We start from the raw sequence: 21,077 nt of genomic DNA on the forward strand, positions 1-21,077 counted from the left end.
ATCTTAAGGGAAGTTTTTGTCCTTTTTTTTTTTTTTTAAGATTATTTATTTATTTGACAGACAGGGATCGCAAGTAGGCAAAGAAGCAGGCAGAGAGAGAGGAGGAAGCAGGCTCCCCACTGAGCAGAGAGTCCGATGCGGGGCTCTATCCCAGGACCCTGGGCTCGATCCCAGGACCCTGGGATCATGACCTGAGCCAAAGGCAGAGGCTTTAACCCACTGAGCAACCCAGGTGCCCCAAGGGAAGTTTTTGTCTTAATGTAGGGTTAGACATTGTTAATTTCTTATCCTATTATGTCCATTATTTTTATTATCTGTGGTTCTAATTAAGGAAATTTAAGTGGGGTTTTGTAGTGTTTCAGAGCATTTTGATATTATATATTTAATTTCCAATTATCCATGGAACAATTTTGCATACCTACATGTGTGAGTCTCCCCTCCCCCCTTTTTTGGGGAGAATGATTTATTAAGAAACTACAAAGGAATATTTTTTAATCCTCTTCAAGTTTAAAGAAAAGCAGATTTTTCTCCAGCCTTCTCTTACATTCAGGTTTGGTTTGATACGATTTGAGTACAATTATTATTATTATTATTATTATTTATTTTTTAGAGGGGGTAAGGAGAGAGAGAATCTCAAGTAGATTCCACACCCATTTGGAGCCCGGTGCAGGGCCCAAACGCACAACCCTGAGATCGTGACCTGAGAGGAAATCAAGAGTTGGATGCTTAACCAACTGAGCCACCTAGGCACCCCTGGGTACAATTATTTTTCAACTAGGAATCTTTTCAGACCAAACCATTAGCTTTTAGAACTGTTTTACTTTCAGACATTTCTTCTGAACTTTAGAACTTTTAAGGCAGTCATCTACTCATGCTGGGGAACAGAAAGCAGGCACCCATACTCATTTTTCTTCTCTGTTATCTTGTTTAATTTTTACTGCTCATTCTCTTAAGAATCTAGCAGTTCATGCTACTGAGGCTACTTAGTAGGGTGTCATGTTCCTCAGGACTCCAGGCTTCTGGTGGTTCATATAACCAGTATTTTATCAAGGAATAATAAAACTACAAGAGAAAAGATGACTGTGTGTTTGTGTTTGTGTGTGTGTGCACATGCGTGTATGCATACATGTGTGTTTTAGTTAACTTCATATTTTGGGGGAAAATTGAAAATAATTTGATTTGGTTGAAAAAAATCTCCATATGGGGTTGGCTAGTCCAGTTTGAATGAGTTAGGGGTGAGTGGGGGTTAAGAAGCCCTCCCCATATCAGGAATCTTAACAGGTTTGATAATCCTTTGGATAAATAGTTCAACCTGATGGTTCCCAAACTTTGGGTGTGATTAGAGAGCCTTTTAGGATTCCATGGACCCTTGCATTTTTCTTCTCACTTGCATTGAGAATAGTTGAAAGCCTTCTGTATACCAATTACGGTGTTAGTGTGGTGATGAACAATTCTTAGTGTGTTAAAGGATAATGAGTGATATGATCTATTAGAGTTATGGGAGTATGTAGTGGGGGATTCAAGCCTGTTTCTCAGAGGAAGAACATTTAAGCGGAAGTCTGAAGGAATTTTAGGGCTTAGTTCTGAGAAGAGGGTCAGGAAAAGTGTTTTGGGCTTAGTGACCAGCATGTACAAAGGTCTGGAGGTGAGAAGTGGTGCACTGTAGCATGTTCTGGGAGCTGAAAGAGAGAAATGCATAAAGGAGAGATAATTTTGAATTGAAACCATTTTTTTTAATTTCTTGTTTGAAATGCAATGCATAGTACCAAAATCCACCAAAAAAATCAGTAGCCACTATATAATACCTTTATATTTTTAATAATCATAACAGTATCTGCAGTCCATTTAAATATGGACACAGGACATTCTTTAGTAGCCTAGAGAGTGCTCTGTGTTTGCAGATTCCTTGCAATGACTATACGGTGCATAGCTTAGCAACAACTGGCTTAACTCGTTCATTTTTGCCGATTACCGTGGAGGGTGCTTTTTGTTAACTCAAATGTTTAGAGTATGTTTGCCATGTTATAATTAGAAGTAGACATTTTCTCAGAGTCCAGTGCAGTAGAATATGGCAGGCACTGAATAAGCGCTAGAAGACAGAGGGAAGACCACCTTCTGTTATAGCAGCAACACAAGTCTTTCAACACTGTTTGTGTGCCCTTGCCCAATCTTTCAAGTGATGATTGAAGAGCCTGGGTGCTTGGTTCAGCTTTTGAGTTCTGATAAATGAGCCCCGACTGTAAACTGGAAGATAAGGGTGTTTGCAAATTCTTGTGTAAATAAAGCATGGTTTCGCATTGCAGTGGTTACTGATTTCATAGTCTTTGATGAAGATGAATGATGCCATGAATTAACAGCTTTAAAACTAGTACCAGTGCAGCTTCTCTTTTGGTTTGGATTTATTAAAATACATGTGTGTTTATTGCTTTATTTGAATGGGAAGGGGTGAAAAACCTGAACACACAGAAACCAAGTGAGGTGGAGTTTCAGAAGATAATTCCCAGCCTCACAATTCCGCGTAAAATTCTTTTCCTGTGGGAAACTTTTAATTTGGAAGCATTCAGCCTAATGTGGGAACCAAGATTAACATTTTCTGAAATACTGCTACAAGAAAAGCAGAAATGTACTGTTCAGGAAGCTGAATTTACATAGTAGAAAAATGGGCTGTTCTGCAGTATTTGGTAGTCTTTGTTTATTAGTTGTGGTAAAAAGTTTTGTGTGTGTGTGTGTGTGTGTGTGTGAGAGAGAGAGAGAGAGAGAAAGAAAGAAAGAAAGAAAGAGAGAAAGAGAGAGACAGATTGTATATTTGTCTTTGTTTCCTTTACATCAAACCAGCAAAGCCCTTAGAAAGTGTGTTTCACCACAAACCAGCCCAGTACTGGGCCCTAACTATACACAAATACTTTTTTTTTTAAGCTCTTTTTGTTTTCTCTTCTTGCTGAGTAAGCTGTAGTGTTTCCTTTTCTTCTTTCTTTCTTTCTTTCTTTCTTTGGGGGAGGGGAGTGAGTGTGGGAGTAAAAACAGCAAGAAGTCAATATCACAGAGCTTCTTCCTTTTTCTTCCCCTCCTTACCAGGAGGTTAACTAGGAGTCTGCATGTGTTGTTTTTTAATACCAAGTCAGTAATTAGCATAGCCCAGTTATCTTTACACAGAGTTACAGAATTAAGACGTTGACAGTCTGATGAGATCTCAAACTGAAGGCATGGGAGGAGGGGGACAATGAGGTTAGACTACTGGGATGGTCTTGAATGCCACCCTCAGAGTATATGTAGACTTGATTCTGTAGGCTCTGGGGCATCTAGAAGTTTGTAGCTGGAACTTCGGGAATTAAATGCTATGGAGGAACTTTCACTGGTTACAGTTAGCCTTGGCTGTTAGCAATTATTTTTATCTACTTTAACATGGGGAACCGGGGGAGGGGGCAGGAAACTAAGCTGGCATTATGGTCACAGGAAAGAACAGACTGATTTGGGGCCTTTTCAAACTGCAGACCTTTGTTACTGACCAATGCTTAATTTGGTTTCTGGGTTTTGTTATTTTTTTTCTCCTGCCTTTACCTCATTTACCTTAACGACAGCTCCCCCCCTCTAGAGCTCAGCTAGGGCAGGCTGCCACTGCGGATTGGGGGGCCGAGAGGTCCAGAGCAAGAAGAAAGTGGGTTGAAAGCAGAGTTCTGTTTAAAGAATTTTCTGCTGGAAACTAGCCCAGAGGGAGTAAAGAGGCGCTTTAATGAGGAGCAGCTGCGGGGCCGACGCAACCCACATGAGACATTTTTTTCCCCTCCGTTCCACATTCTGTATAGTTTTTTAAAAAATCATGATTTTGAAATAGCTGTTTTGTGAAGCACGCCTCTCTTTTTTTTTCTTCTTGTATGCGGTGGGGTTTTTCTTTGTTGTTTTATTTTCTTAATGACCAAATCCTCACTAAAAAAAGCTAAAGGCAGGGCTGCAGCAAAGCCCTGGATGCAATTTGGGCTCACCCTGCTGATACAGAACATTCGGTGGAGAAAACAAGGAGAGAGAACACTGGCTTTTATTTGGAAAAGGGGGCTTATTTCCTGCTCAGACTTCAGTCTTCTTGGAGCTGACACAAGCTGCTACAGTGTTTTAAGCTTTTCTCTAGATGAGTGGCTATTCACTTAGGAAACTTGAAAGAACAAAATTTTCTGTCCTGTATTACTAGGGAGACTGATGCTGAACTGCAGCCATTGCCAGATAGATTGGAATTGCTATTCAAATCCCAGCTTCCTTGAAATCTGTAAAGTGGCCACATGTAAACGCATCCAAGCTGCTGATGACATGTGAGAGTTGGGGTCTGTTTTTCATCTGTTTTATTGAGGGGGCACGGTATGGGCGTCCTTCTAGTTGGAATGCTTTCTAGTTCCACGAGGAGGAATCCCTTGTTTTTCTCCCTCTTTCCTTCCCTCCTTCCCTCCCCCCGACTCCATTGCCCATGTGTGTTTGAGCAGTAACAATGAAAGAGTGGATTTCTTTATGTCAGAAATGGCAGACTTTTTCAGAAAAAAGGTGTCTATATATCTGAATGGGCCTGATAAATATTCAGATTAATTTATAGAATTATTTTACAGGGAAAAGCCTCCGAAAACTTTTCCTTTATTCCCAGCCTCCTCTGTTAACTGTATTCTTTCAGAGTTCCAAAGCTAGAGAAGGGGGATAGAACAGGAGGAAGTCACTGAGAGAACTGCTAAAATAAGTGATAAATTCCCTTCAGAAGGGAGGCCTTGAGACAGTTTTGGGAACAAAAGGCAGTTGTTAGATTTATTTATTTGTTTATTTATTTATTTAAAGACATTTTTTAACACACACCTCTAGTTCAAGATATAGGCTAGTGGCTGGGTGATGGACATTGGGGAGGGTATGTGCTATGGTGAGTGCTGTGAAATGTGTAAGCCTGATGATTCACAGACCTATACCCCTGGGGCAAATAATACATTTTATATATATACATATACATACATATATATATACATATATATACACACACATATACTTTTTAAAGATTTTGTTTATTCATTTGACAGACAGAGATCACAAGTAGGCAGAGAAGCAGGCAGAGAGAGAGAGAGAGAAGGAAGCAGATTCCCTGCTGAGCAGAGAGCCGGATTTGGGGCTGTATCCCAGGACCCTGGGATCATGACCCGAGCTGAAAGCAGAGGCTTTAACCCACTGAGCCACCAAGGTGTCCCTACATTATATATTAATTTAAAAAAAGATATAGGCTATTTCCCAAAAATTATACTGCAGTAATAGCTTAATAGAACTACAGATTTCTGAGAGAATTTGGATGATTAGCCCATGTTTCTGGCCTCTGACCAAACCCAACTTGAGCCATCTCAAGAAGGGAGCTCTTGTAGTTCTTATTTTCAGGCAGAGTCTTAATTTCCACTCAGACTAACAGGGTATATGGTATACTTGTATTACAGTTGAACAGGGATTTGCAAATTCAGGTCTCCTGCCTTAGGAAATAGGGCTCCTTTATTACTGTCACTCTCATTTACCCATTTACCTGCTTTCTTCCCATGTCCATAATTCCCCTTAGGCTCCTAGAGCATGAGGGATAATCTTGTACCTCAGGACGATTCTTAGGGTTGATTTAGCCCGTGTTCTGCCAGACAGAACACAGTGTGGGTTCGGTAGGGGATTTGGGAACATATTTGGATTGAGAGACCGATTTTATCCGTCACATGATACTTAACCTTTTTTTGAGCCAGTTGTTCAGTGGTATATAGGTGCTTATGGTATTTAAGATACCTGTACCAAGTGTCTCAAGACATGCCCTTCCCTACAAGAAGAGATCAAATGGGAGTTCGAGAGAAGCTCAGGAAATACATAACATAACAATGGCTCAAACAAAGTAGTACCGTACTGACAGAAATAATGGAGTGCATAACATGACACTGCATCTGCTGTTGGGAGGATCAGAGATGGATGAGATGGTTCGGAAGGAGCTTAATGGAAGACACAGATTTTGAGCAGACCTTTGAAGCAAGGATGGAAGAAAGGAGCATAAATTAGAGACCTAGCGGATGTGAAAGTTTCAGAAGATTTTTATATAGGGAGCAGTAGACAAGAGTATGGACGTTATCTGGAGTGTTTTACTTAGGAGTAAGGGATTGGATGATAGGAGCACAGCAGATGAATAGGCCATAGACTCTAAGAAACTTGGATTTGAAGGGCTGGATGCTGTTTTCTGAGCAGAGAGGTAACGTGATCAAAATTATGCTTGAAAAGGATTATTCTGTAAGTAGTATGCTTAGGTTTAGTGAGGGATTTCCTGGCTTTCTTCATGGAGAGATGTGAATAGGATGCTGACGCAGCTAAAATGATAGGGCTGACTGAATAGATGCCAGTGTTAGGGCAAGACCTAGTAGAATACATTCAGTTAAGTGCCATTTGATGTTTCAATAAAAGATTTAGGTAAAGATAGAAATATAGTTGTAGATGGTGCCGTGCAGGAAATTGCTAGATTTACAGGTAGCAAATTTGGGGCAGGCCATTTAGCTTTGGTGTTCTTATCAGTAAAATAGGGGTTCAGACCAGTTGATTTCTGAAGTACAGTGCAGTGCTGAAATTCTGTAATTATAGAAATAAAGTGTAAAAGTTATCTCAAAGAAACTTAGGGTAAAGATTCAGCATGGTGACAGGTCCAATTATTGCATTCAAAACTGTGTTGTACAAGTATAGGATGCAAGAAATACAGCATGAGTAGTTTGTATGAAAAAAAGATCTGGCATTTTAACTGTAGGTTCAGTAGCTCATAATAGTACTTTGTGTCTTCTAAAAAAGTGAACAAAGTTTTATGCTGCAGTAGTAAAAATATAGTGTCCAGATTGTCCCAAGTTCTATGCTGTGCTGGTAAGATCACGTGTGTTATTCTTTCTATCCCCTCATTTGGGGCACTGTGTTTGTTGTTTGTTTGTTTGTTTTTAAGATTTTATTTATTTATGAGAGAGAGAGAGAAAACGTGAGTTGGGGGGAGCAGAGGGAGAGGGAGAAACAGGGTTCCCACTGAGCAGGGGTCCCTGAGATCCTGACCTGAGCAGAAGGCAGACGCTTAACCGACTAAGCTACACAGGTGCCCCTGGGGCCCTGTGTTTTAAAGAAGTTTTTGATAAACTAGAATCATCTAGTAGGAGGAGGCAGGATGGCCCAGTGTTTGGGGTACATGGGCTTTGAAGTCATATGTGGGTTTGAACCCTGCCTTTGCCATCTCCTAGCTGTGAAATCTTAATCCTAAGCTTCAAGGTCTTCAGATGTGAATGTGGATCATAATTTATCAGTACTGTTACAGGGAATAATAAAAGACATAATAGCTGTAAAATGCATGGCAAATACATAATATACAGTAGGTTGGTCACTGTTATTACTATTTTAAGCAGAGAAGAGCCACTGAAATGGTGAGGAGGTCTGGAAATAATTTTATACTAAGGCATAGTCCAAAGTACTGAATCCTGTAAGAGAAACCAAAGGGTCAACATAACTATCTTTAAGTTCTTGAAGGGCTACATGTTAAAGAAGCAGAAGGCTTATTTTTTATTTTAGAAGATGATAATAGCCACTAAGTGAAAATTTTAGGGAGGCAAAAAATTTTTAAAATGAGATATAATTCACATAGTATTAAACTTACCCTTTTAAAGTGTACAGTTCAGTGGTGTTTAGTATATTCATGTGTAACCATCAACAGTATCTAGTTTCAAAACATTTTTATTATCGCCACTTTGAAGAAGCTCTCTGTTACTTAGTGGTTTCTTGATTTTCCCTTCCTCCTCGCCCCTGGCAACAATTATCTCTTTTATGTCTCTATGAATTTGCCTATTCTGGATGTTTCATAAAAATGAAATTGTATACTACATGGCCTTTTGGGTCTAGTTAGTTTCTTTCAGTTAGCATGATGTTTTCAAGGTTCATCCATGTCATAGTGTGTATCAGATCTTCATTCCTTTTCATGACCAAATAATATTTTATTATATGAATATATCACATTTTATTTATCCATTTATTTTTTAATTTATCCATTTGTCAGCTTATGGATATTTGGGTCATTTCTACTTTTTGCTATTATGAATAATACTACTATGAATATATTTTTTTAATTATTTGACAGAGATCACAAGTAGGCAGAGAGAAAGGGAGAAGCAGTCTCCCTGCTGAACAGAGAGTCCAATGTGGGGCTTGATCCCAGAACCCTGGGATCATGACTGGAGCTGAAGGCAGAGGCTTTAACCCACTGAGCCACCCAGGTGCCCCTCTGAATATTCTTTATGGATTTTTGTGTGGACTTAACATTTTTAGCTATCTTGGGTATATACCAAGGAGGGGAGGCAGAAATTAAGACATCAGAAAGAAAGAGCTTTCTTTTCTTTTCTTTTTCATTTATTTATTTTTTTAATTTAAATTCAGTTAATTAACATATAGCGTATTATTGATTTTAGAGGTAGAGTTCAGTGATTCATCAGTCTTACATAATGCCCAGTGCTCATTACATCACATGCCCTGCTTAATGTCCATCACCCTGTTACCCCATCCCCCCACCACCCTTCCCTTCAGCAACTCACAGTTTCCTGTGATTAAGAGTCAAGAAAGAGCTTTCTATCAGAAATCCACCCATACTGAAGACTGTTCTGTTGTTGAAGTAGTGAGCCATTAATTTTATTTTACTTAACAAATGCATGGTGTTTACTATGTGCCGGATACCATTCTAAGTACTTTACAGTTATTTAAAAACCCTATGAGGTAAGCACTATTATTAAATCCATTTTACAACAAGGAAGTTTAATAACTTGCTCAAGGTCACCCATCAAGTAAATGTGGAGCTGTAATTGAAATCCATGTGGTCTGGTTCTAGAATCTGTACTCTTAATAGCAAGAACAATAATAACTTCAAGCATTTATTAAATTCTTACTGCTACTCAGGCACCGTGCTTAGCTGTTTATATTCAAGTAGAGACTGGCAATCATCTTTTAAGACTATCTTAGAAAGAATTATCTCATTGGGTAGGTATTACCTTAAGGTGTGTTGAATCCCAAGATTCTTTTATTCCAAGGATAGTATCTGGCCAGAGGCTTTTAAGATGATCAGAATTTATATCAAAAAGGAAACTGTGAATATGAATGGTGAGTATTATAGGAGTTCAATTAATAAGACGTGTCAGAATATGATAATATTATATATAACTTAAAAGTAGTAACCAAAAGTGACTTTTGAGACTGTGAAGAGAAACCTTAGAAAAATGGAAGAATTAAAGTTTCATGGGAAAATGATCCCACTTTTCAAATGTTCAGTTTCAAATACTGCAGAGTATATTAGGGTAAGTAGATGACTTTTAGTAAACTGAACCTATGGAACTGGAGCTGTTAATGTGGGTACATGAATGTAGTTGCTTAAAACCAAATCATCATCAATGACAACAACAATAACAAATGCATATGAGAGGAAAGAGCAGTGTATCCCAAACTTAAAGTTTCCCCCGCAATTGATGGGGAAGGAGAAGAGGAATCCGTAATCTAGCCTAAGAATTCACCAAGCTTTGAGGTAGAGGGAGTCCTAGAAACCAAATGTAAAAATACTATAATGATAGAAGGCGTGGCCAGAGACCCCTATAGAAAGAGAATTTCTTTAAGTAAATATTTTTAGGTTTATTCTTAATTAATTTATTTAGAGAAGCAGGGAGGAGAGAGGTAGAGGGCAGAGAGAGTGAGAGACAATCTCAAGCAGTCTTCACGTCCAGCGCAGAAGCCAATGTAGGGCTCTGTCTCACAGCCCAGGGACCATGACCTGAGCGGAAATCAAGAGTCGGCAGATGCTTAACTGGCTGAGCCACCCAAGCACTCCAGAGAATTTCCTTATGATGAAATTTCAGACTGAACTTGACAAGGGGAAAGTTATTGCTCTTAGAGCATAATTTCCGGGCGATAATTAGAATGAAAATTTTTGTAAAGGGGCCGGTAAAAACTAGATGGAAGAAAAAGGGAAACTATCTATGAATGAAATTAGACCACAGTTACAGAAGTTTGGTTGTGATGGAAGAAGAATTTGGAAAGAAAACTAGCGCTTAATGAAAAATATTCACTAAAACATTTTAAAAGAGATTTGTTAATTTAAAAGAGATTTGTTAGGTTAAGAGATCTGTACATGTTTAAGGTAAAGAAATGGGCTGATTGATGTCTAGCCCTCTGGAACATTCTAAATAAGAAATTAAGTGTTACTATATTAATTTTCACATAAAAATAAGATGTAGTTCTATATATGGACTTCAGGAGAGTAAGTCACTTTTACATTATATTATCTTCGTGGTGGTCTACAGACTCCTCATGATCTGCCCAGCAGTATGGCTCTCATCCATTTAGCTGGTACTTGTTTCCTTAATACCTTTGGGAGAGCCACAGAGGTCTCTTTGCTATTCCTCAAACATGCAGGACAATTTTCTATTTTAGGTCCATTGTATTTGCTGTTCCCTCTGCCTTGAACACACTCCTTCCCCTCGATACCTGCTTGGCTAGTTCCTCACATCATTTGGGTGTTGATTGAAATGTACCTTCTCAATGAGGCCTTCTCTGATTTTCCTATTTAAAACCAAAATATTTCATTTTATCTGGACCCTACTATTTATTCCCAATTCCATCCCTTCACATCCCCCCTTTCTTGTTTTATTTTTTTCATAGCACTTAACTCTACCAAACAAATTGTATGTTTTACTTACTAATCTCGTTTTTTGTCTTCCCTTACTAGAATTTAAAGTCCATGAGTTCAAGGACTTTCCTAACACTAGACACTAGAACAATATCTGGCACATAATAGGCACTTACTAAATGTTTGTTGCATGAATGAATGAGTGCAATATTCTTTGTAGAAACTGATGTGAGAACATTCTTCTTCTTCTTCATTAACATCATTATTAATGAGCATGTTGGATGCTATATATGGAATTGGGCTTCATATATTTTCTTATTCGAGTTGTCAAACTTTTTCTTTTTTTCTTTTATTTATTTGAGAGAGAGAGAAAGCAGAAGCCGGGGGGGAGAGGGAGAGGGAGAAGCAGACTCTCCACTGAGCAGGGAGCCCAGTGTGGGACTTGATCCCAGGACCCTGGGATAGTGACCTGAGCAGATACTTAACCAACTGAGCCACCCAGTCATCTGGCCAACATCTATAAAGCACCAAATAGTAAATATTTTTGCAGGTTAAATGGTCTCATCACAACTACTTAACCCAATTATTATAATGCATGGGTAGCCATAGACAAACCATAAATGAATGAGTATGGCTGTGTTCCAATATGACTATTTATGACACTGAAATTTGAATTTTACATAATTTTCAAATGTCACAAAATATTTTCTTTTTTGGACATTTTTCTAACCATTCAAAAATGTAATAACTGTACTTAGCTCATGGGCCATAAAAAAATAGGCAGTGGTCTTTATACCTATAGTAGGTCTATAAGCTGTATTTGCCCACCACTGCTTTTACTGGTTTCTTAAACATACCATAGTTGAAACTTATTTTCCCATACTTGGTAGGGAGCAACAATGCAGATTAAACCCTAGTGACACATAATTCAAGAATATTCTTTGGCTCCAGAAATTTTCATATTGTTTCATTTTTGTTTTCCTGGGAACCTTATGTTTTCTTTACATGTTTATGATACTAATATTTAAGTGAATTTGCATTCTCTGAGCAGATGCCATATGATAGTGTTGGGGAGGTCTTGGTGGTATAATAGTCCAGGAGCAAAGCTGGGAAAAGCCCACCCAGGTTTAAAAGTTTGCCTATTTATAGGTGAATAATTTCCGTATGGATGAATCAAGAGTTGTCAGCCAGGCTTAACGCCCATAGGACTGCCACTGTGAATGAGAATTGTGTTGCATTTTTTTTTTTTTAACATCATCCATAACAGACTTCTTAAATAAGTTACAAATGCTTTTAGTAATATAGCTCAGGGATAATTTTAGCTATGCTACATTGGCAGTTCTTCTACTTTAAAAAAATCAGAAAATAACCTATAAGCAGATCAAGCTGTGATTTGAATAAAGCATCATATTTTTCTCAGTAAGTACAAAAAGAGAAAAACCATTTTTCATTTGCAAAACGTTTTAACATAAGGCTCTTCACATACTTGATTTTGTCCAGTTCTTATAACAATGTATGTAGCTTTATTAACTATTTAAAATGTGAGAGAACTGGGGTGCCTGAGTGGCTCAGTGGGTTAAAGCCTCTGCCTTTGGCTCAGGTCATGATCCCAGGATCTTGGGATCGAGCCCCACATCAGGCTCTCTGCTCAGCAGGGAGCCTGCTTCCCCCTTTCTCTCTGCCTGCCTCTCTGCCTACTTGTGATCTGTCTGTCAAATACATAAATAAATAAAATCTTTAAAATGTGAGAGAACTAACAGTGAAGTTAAGCAACACATCCAAGATCACAGCACCAGGACTTAACTCCAAACAGGTCTTCTGACCATATGAGGTGCAGACTCCTCACAGAAACTTCAGCCAGTCTTTAGTTTTTATGCTTCACCCTCTCCTCACTGCCTCTCCATTTCTAGCTTCACGTGCTCATGAAGATGCTCAGAACTCTAGAGGTTCCTGGCTCTGCTTCCTGTATTCAGATCTAGGAGGAGGAGAGTGGGCTGTCACGAGTTACATCACTAGCACTGGAGCTACCTACCAGCTACGTTTCCTCCTCCAGCCATGTTAACTACTACACAGTTCTGGGCATGTTCTCTCTTAGTTCCTTAATATCCGGTCCTCCTCCTTTTCTCAATGCCTGGGACCTCTGAAGATTTCACCTCACCAACCAATGCCTAATGAAATGTCTTGGATATGATTGGGCATAGACAGGCAGGAGGAATACACAACCCTGGTGCTTCAAGTCTGGGTGATAGGGAGAATCAGAACATAGAGTCTACACTTAGGCAGCTGTGATGGGAGCTGGTTTTGAGGGAGGGGGTTCTCTTGGTTTAAGTGTGTCGACTTTGAGGTAATGATGGAGCAGCCTTGTAGACCTAGTTTTCTATCCTCCAAAAAAGTAAAATGGAGAGATAAGTTTAACCAAATATCTGAGTGACAGCCAGATGGCAAAATTTATAGTTAGAATCAAAGTCTTTGTGTTACTTTTGAATGCTTCTTAGAGGTCTCATTTAAATAACCTCTATATTAGGAAAATGGGGGCTATCCATGCCTTTTTAATGTTGTTTAGAGAGTGTAGGATTGTTGTAAATACTACACACAATTTGGGATGGTTGCATATCTTATGAATCAATGGGTGGCATATAAAAAGATTCCTCAGGGTGCCTGGGTGGCTCAGTGGGTTGGGCCTCTGCCTTGGGTTCGGGTCATGGTCCCAGGATTGAGCCCCATATTGGGCTCCCTGCTTGGGGGAAGCCTGCCTCTTCCTCTCCCACTCCTCCTGCTTGTGTTCCCTCTCTTGCTGTGTCTCTCTCTGTCAAATAAATAAATAAAGTCTTTAAAATACAATAAAAAAAAGATTCCTTAGCACACCATGTGGAGAATGTTACAGAATGTTATTCTTGAATTGTTTACTCTTCTTCACTTTGGCATTTATATGGTACCTTAGATATTTTTGTGTTATTATCATTATATTTTGTGCTTTTTTATTTGGTTAAAACTGCCTGCTATTTATATTTTAACAGATACAAGTTTTTTAAAAAGCCCCTTTCCACCCTTCCCCTTTCCTGTACCTCCTTTTTTCTTTCTCCATCATAGAGAAATGTAACCCCTGAACATAACCCAGAAATCTAGATGTAGGCCAGTTGATGTCTTAATAGGAACAAGAAAAGGACTTATTATTTCTCAGTACCTCATTGAGAGAAAGCACATGATATTTTATCTACTCTAAATTAGAGAGGATAAGGGAGTGGGTCCATGCATTATCACATGAATGTCCTAATCCTGTCAAATGGCTTAGTCAAAATGAGAACGGTAATGAATTTAAACAAGTACCAACAACGCTGCACAAACAAGTGCTGGTACATCATACCAGCCTGTACCTACAGGAGCAAAGCTGTGGTTGCATTTTGTCTTTGATAAGAATGGTGCTGACTGGCCACGGCAGACCATGCTGGGTCACCCCCTGGTATTCCGTCACCTACCAAGACTCGAAAGGACACACGAATGTTAAGTTCTCTAAGCACTTCTAGACCAAGGCAGTTTTATAGGTTGTCTCTCAGTTCACAATCTAGTGTTTTCTTGAATGCACTGCATTATCTTGTATGTTTTCATGGACTCCTCTCTTTTCCATACAGATGTCCGGAGGGTTTCTTGGGAGAATATTGTCAACATCGAGACCCCTGTGAGAAGAACCGCTGCCAGAATGGTGGGACATGTGTGGCCCAGGCCATGTTGGGGAAAGCCACGTGCCGATGTGCCTTGGGGTTCACAGGCGATGATTGCCAGTACTCGACCACACACCCCTGCTTCGTTTCTCACCCTTGTCTGAATGGAGGCACCTGCCACGTGCGTAGCCGGGATGACTATGAGTGCACCTGCCAAGTTGGTTTTACAGGTAATAACAAATGTGACTCAGGGCCACATTTTTCTACTCTCCGCAGATACCCTTCTTTAGCATCTCTAAGATCTTGACATGCTGCTCTTAAGGATCCTCTAACTCTGGTATGCGTTTAACATTATGATAAGGAACTAGAGTGTTCAAGACAACTATCTTTAACTTCCTTTTGAGAGTTCTAAGAGGAGAGAAAGAGAAAGGCAGAAGTATTTGACTTCTTAAAGTATGTATGTCAAGTTTGAGGATCAGAACTTTACTTCACCATCACTAGAAGAAAAGCTATTTGTGCTATTGATTACTTGCTTCTTGAAATCTTTCCCTAGACATTCAGAGCACTGGTTTTCCCGGTTTTCCGTACTCTGACTATTCCTTTTGTTTCTGCATTGCCTTGCCCTCATCCGTTAAATTTTTGTGTTCCTTGGAACTCTATTTTGAGCCCACTTTTGAGCCATATCACAGCTCCCCCAACTCACTATCTCCAGTGGGTTCTGCCGTCATTATCTTCATCAGTTGCTGGTGACTCTTAACAGTCATCCTTTTCACTCCACCCCTACCCTGACATTCAGGCTCATATTTCTAACTATCTGCTGCATATTATACTTAGAAACTTGGCAACGGTGCCTCACACTCAGCATGTTGATATAAATGGGTGGTGGTGACGTATAGTCCAAGTATTTCAAACTAGACCCCTCCTCTCCCTTACTCTTAGACTCAGGTTCCTAATCTAGCCCCTGAAGCAGCTCTCACCTGTCTACTCTTCTCTCTTTCCTCTCCTGCTCTCAGTTGAGGTCCATCTTGTCTATGTTGGTGACAGCTCAGCCCCCATCTGGGTTCCTGCAGTTGTTCGCTAACTGGTTTCCTTGCCTTTACTTTCTCCCTGTCTTGCTCACCTGTCCCATTGCCATATCTTTGATCATAAAAGCCAGTCTTCTCACAAACTCACCTACTTAAATGCTCAATGATTTTTATCATCTGCAGAGTCAACTGCAAACTCTTTTACATGGCTTTCATAGCCCTTCATGGTCTCAGCATTACATCTTTTTATAGCCTCACTTCCCACAAGCATCTAGCTCTAGTCACACCAACAACGTTCTCATCATTTCCTGAAAATGTCATACTTCCTGTTGCTGCCATGCTATTGCACACCCCTTTGCCTGGAATGTCCTTTTCTATAATTGGTGATTGCCCAATGTTATTTAAAATTCTGTTTTAGTGACTTTTTTTGTGATTCCTTTAGGCAGGTAGTCTTTATGTTCTTTTATCTTATATGTCACATTTTATTGTAATACTTTTTTTATATGTCTCTCGTCCGACTAGATTATGAGTTCTTCAGAGGTGGGTTTGAGCTTTATTCAAAATGAACCATAGATGTTTATTAAGTTAGTTGAGGAAAACAGAACCATTCACTATTTTGTCCCCTGCTACACCAGCATTTCTGTAAATATGATAAGCAAAAATTAAAAATATACTCAGTAAACTAAACTGGATTGGTTAGTTTGGAATACTTGTTTTACTGATTTTTCATTAAAAGGGGTTGGTAGAGGTAGAGGATAGTTAGAATGGCCCATTATCTTCATCATGACTATGACAGAATTATTGTTGTGATTCATTGAAGAGATTTGGTGGTTAAAAGAATAATTTTTTCCTCATTGTTAGTTTTAAATTGTTTTGCTCCCCAACAGAAGGGAAGGCCTAGTCATTTAAACCATTTTAATCCTGACTAGCGGAAATGGCAGTAATATCTTCTTTTTATTTATTTATTTATTTATTTATTTTCAGCATGACAGTATCATCATTTTTTCACCACACCCAGTGCTCCACGCAATCCGTGCCCTCTATAATACCCACCACCTGGTACCCCGACCTCCCCCCCCGCCACTTCAAACCCCTCAGATTGTTTTTCAGAGTCCATAGTCTCTCATGATTCACCTCCCCTTCCAATTTACCTCAACCCCCTTCTCTCTAACTCCCCATGTCCTCCATGCTTTTTGTTATGCTCCACAAATAAGTGAAACCATCTCTGTTTGACTTCTTTCACTCAGCATCATCTCTTCCAGTCCTGTCCATGTTGCTACAAAAGTTGGGTATTCGTCCTTTCTGATGGAGGCGTAATACTCCATAGTGTATATGGACCACATCTTCCTTATCCATTCATCCTTTGAAGGGCATCTTGGTTCTTCTTCTTAATAATTAAAATGTTACTCTGAAATGATCCCCATATTAAAACTTCTTCCTTTGCCATGAAAAGGATCTCTTCTTGGTGTTCTGCAGGGCTCTGATTAATTTCATACATCTGCCACTTTTCTCTGTGTTTGGGAATTACAACAGTTAAGTTTACCCTTTTGGTTTTGTGGTAGCGCTTAGACTCTGCCTAGTCAGACCTTCAATCATAGCTGAAGAAACAGAGTTGGGAAGTTAGTGCCTGTATGTAACAAAGGTTCAAGACCTTTCTGTTTCAGTTGTAAGGAAATACTCTGTACACAGGGTTTTCAGAAGGAACCATTTTTATCTCTTCTCCACTGTAGGTAAGTTCCTCTCAGAGGAATGAAGAAAAAATATGAAGAAGAATTTTAGTTCCTTCTTTTTCTCTCTGCTTAGCATCCTAAAATACATATGCTGTGCCCAGTTTTTTTTTTTTTTTTTAAGATTTTATTTATTTATTTGAGAGAGAGAGAATACACACAAGTGGGGGGAGGTGCAGAGGCTAGAGTAGACTCCCCACTGAGCAGGGAGTCTGATGTGAGGCTGCATCCCAGGGCCCTGGGATCATGACCTGAGCTGCAGGCAGGTGCTTAACTGACTGAGCCACCCAGGTGCCCCTGCTATGCCCAAATTTTTATTATACCTTTTGCCTTTGATGTGACATTCCTTGGTAGAGAGCATGTCTGTGTGCTCATGTGTCACCTCCTTCTTTCTTTTAGAAAAGTTGTCATGGCTTTCATTTGTTTTTCTATGAGCTTCATATATTTGGGTGTTTACCTAGACAGCCAGTTGGAATACTAACAAGTTCAGGAAGTTCTCATAATCTCTAACTAAAAACAAAAAGCTTAAGCTGATGAAAACAAAAATCCATATGAATACCAGATTTACTAATAGCATGGGAATTTTTTTTTCTTTTTCTACCTCAAAGACATGCCATAAGATCCAGCACATCAGTCTTCTGACTTCCTCTTGTATTTTCCTGCCTGAGAGTCTGCAAGACTTACCTTTCTAGACCTTTATTCTCATGACAGCTTCTAGTTTTTTTCATAGATAAGTAGCCAGAGATTCTTCATCCTCATCAAAGACATTAAGCAATATTTATAGCAAGATCACAATTAATGAAATGTTCCCTAGAATATGTGTGTGGATTGTGTTTAAAGGAAATAGCATTGACTTGTTTCTATCATATAAGAGGTCTGTTTAGTAACTATATATTGTGGAAAAGATCAATGCATTTTATTCATTCAAAAGACATGCTTTGAGAGTCTACTACAGGGATCCTGCCCCTGCCTGCATGGTGGGTGATATAATAAATGGAAACAGAAAATTTGGGGTCTGCTTATGAATGTGCAGATGTGTGTGTGAGACAGAGAGTGATTTAGGGAGCTGAGAAGGGCAATAAGGTAACTTATGAGTAGAATTGTCGAGTGGGAGTTCACTAGGTAAACAAAAAGGAAGATGGTATTCCAAACAGAGGAGCAGCTTATGCAAAGACAAGGTGTGAGACAGTAGGTAGATCCAGACCCTTCTTTGTCCCCAAAGGGACAGATGGAATTCTCCAAGGTTCGGTTTTATATGACTAGCCTACAGTCCCCTCCATGTGTTCCACTGGGTCTTTGTATTTGGCTGAGGGCCCTAGGGAGTGCCTATATCAGATGATCTTGAGGAGGCTCTGATTTGAGCTTCCTGTGAAGTTCAAAGAGCTTAGGGATACTCCACACAGTAAGTAACATTAGTTGGGTGGGAGATATGGGTTGTTGAGGATGGGGCTGGCTCCCACTTCAGTGGGCAGCACTGAGTTCTTCTCTCCTTCTTTAGGTAAGCTGTGCCAGTGGACTGATGCCTGCCTATCTCATCCCTGTGCAAATGGAAGTACCTGTACCACTGTGGCCAACCAGTTCTCCTGCAAATGCCTCACAGGCTTCACAGGACACAAGTGTGAGACTGATGTCAATGAGTGTGACGTTCCAGGACAGTGCCAGCATGGCGGCACCTGCCTCAACCTACCGGGTTCCTATCAGTGCCAATGCCCTCAGGGCTTCACAGGCCAGCACTGTGACAGCCCATACGTGCCCTGTGCACCCTCCCCCTGTGTCAATGGTGGCACCTGCCGGCAGACAGGTGACTTCACGTTTGAGTGCAACTGCCTTCCAGGTAAGAAGAGCCCCTAGTGTCCTGGGGTTGGGGGATACACCTTCAACGCAGGAGGAGGGTGGTGGGTGTGGCTCAGTTGCTCCTTCAGGAAATATTCTTTGCAGCAGGGAAAAGGGGAAATAAGAATTTTCTGTGAGGTGGGGTGCTGGTGAGGGAAGAGTTTTATGGGCTAATAGGGTCCATAAACTGAGTAGGGGGTAATTTAACATGTCAGAGTTTATGATGATGAGTGGCTAGGAAATTGTTTATTGTCCTTTTTGGAAGAATAGCAAGAAATAAGAGAAACAGCTCTGAGAAAGATAGATAGGTCTATAGAATGGAAGGGAACACAATGAGAATTAGATGTTGAAAAATATGTGTGATTAGTAAAGTGCTTTACACTGAATTGACAGTAATACTAGGCGATCAACTTTCCTTTATGCTTTCTCCTCTGAAGGAATAATAGATTATTTTCCTACCTATCTAAATGTACCCGCCCACCTTTTGTAATGTTCCCTGGGCTCCTGGCCCTCTCCGTGTACCCTCTGAGACTTTGGGTAACCTTGCTCTGACTTGAAGCCAGAGAATTTTGAAACAGGTAGTGCTGTGTTACCCAGTGGGCACTTTTTGATGCGTGCTGATAGATAAGGTATGGCACAACCAGACATAATTACAAAACAGAAGCCAAGAAAAGAGCACCGTATGGGAGCTTGGGTCCCAGGGTTCCATAGAGATGGAGAAAGGAGCAAACCTGGCCAATTCTCTAACCCCTTGTAAAAAATGAGGAGGAGGCTGAAAACTGAGAATTTTGATTGGGAACAGAACACAAGCAGCTGGAGCAGATGAATTACTAAGCAACAAAGATTCTGTTTTTATACAAATATCCTTAGTCCAAAAACAAAAGAAGGAAAACTGTAGGGGGGAATAAAGTGCTAAGTAAGCAGAATTGCCTCAAAAAGAAGTTGTTCCAGCTACTCTTCAAAATGGGGATCTTAGATTCTGGTCTTGTGGATGTGGTTCACATATAATGGGATTGTGTGTTTTATCTTTTGGGGATTAAAGGTCATATGTTGGTCCTTGGTATAAAACCAAATGGTAATTAATTCATTTCATTCAGTAAAAATTTATTGACTGCCACTTGTTTTCTGGGCACTGTGCTATGTGCTTAGAAAGGAGTGATACAGGATGCTGCCACATAATAAAAAAACTTTTTACTATTTAACTATAAGCCACAAAAACAAGCTATTAATTATATTGCTTTCAGTTTCTCTTTCAATGAAGAGTAGGTAATAAATCATTCTAGACACTAAATAAATTTTATTGACAGAATATTACTGTCATCCACATTATCTTGTAGAAGAAATAACTAAAAGGTATCTTTCTTCACTCCCAAATTTGTTGGCCATATTCCAAAGTTTAAAGAAGGAGCCAGAAATACAATTTAATTTTACATATATTCTGATACTCTAATGATCTAATAGTCTAAGTGGCTGATAATTGAGGTTAGCATGATTTATTGTTGAAAGCTAAATGTGTTTTTTCAGTTTCAAGAAAATTTTTTTAATAGTTGCCTGGAACAAGAGGTTGATTTGGCAGAGAAATACTGACAGGAAGTCAGAGAAGTCAATAAAGGAAGTTTTTAGCTAAGAGAGAGTGATTGTTCACTCCCATAGTCTGCATTGTTACCCATTAGCCATGATAAGAACCTTAGGGAATTCTTAGAGTGTGTCCAGGAAAGGATCTGTCAAACCAGAATAGTATCTCCTCCTTGAGAAAGGAAATAACCAGGGATTCCACAGCTGAGAGGCTGCCAGTGCTTGTGGGATGGAATAGGAGATCTTGGCTGTCTCTTACACTCTGCTTGTAATTGAAAGTAAGACATTTGTTTACTCACTGATGGTGTGTGTGTGTGTGTGTGTGTTAGGGTTCGGGATGGGCATGCAGAGGCGGAGAGAAGATTTGGCAAAGAGAAAACTAACATTTATTCAATGCCTTTTATGAATTAGGCACCGTGCCAGGTACTTCTGCTTCCTTTAGCTCAATTATACAAAAACCTTGGGGATAGGTATTATTTTTCTAGTTTTCCCAGGTGAAATAGCTCAGGTTTGGAGATGTTAAGAGATTTACCCAAAGTTGCACAGCTAACATGTGGTTAGGCTGAGGTCTGAAAACCAGACAGGTTATTTCTAAAGCCTCTACATC

The 21,077-nt window shown here is 39.7% G+C and overlaps 1 protein-coding gene across 8 annotated transcripts in view; it reads left to right on the forward strand.

Moving 5' to 3' along the window:
* Nucleotides 1-21,077, forward strand: part of NOTCH2 (notch receptor 2) — a 195,294-nt gene that overhangs the window by 89,992 nt on the left and 84,225 nt on the right. For 7 of the 8 annotated variants that reach the window (XM_032303040.1, XM_032303045.1, XM_032303046.1 and 4 more), the window contains 2 exons: nt 14,281-14,540; nt 18,561-18,896. In XM_032303040.1, the coding sequence (XP_032158931.1) occupies nt 14,281-14,540; nt 18,561-18,896 (596 nt within the window). Of the gene's footprint in view, nt 1-4,176; nt 4,302-14,280; nt 14,541-18,560; nt 18,897-21,077 lie in introns of those variants that run through there. The other variant, XM_032303042.1, reaches the window with a different exon arrangement.

The sequence above is a fragment of the Mustela erminea genome, chromosome 10, assembly GCF_009829155.1.
Source record: "Mustela erminea isolate mMusErm1 chromosome 10, mMusErm1.Pri, whole genome shotgun sequence".
NCBI lineage: Eukaryota > Metazoa > Chordata > Mammalia > Carnivora > Mustelidae > Mustela > Mustela erminea.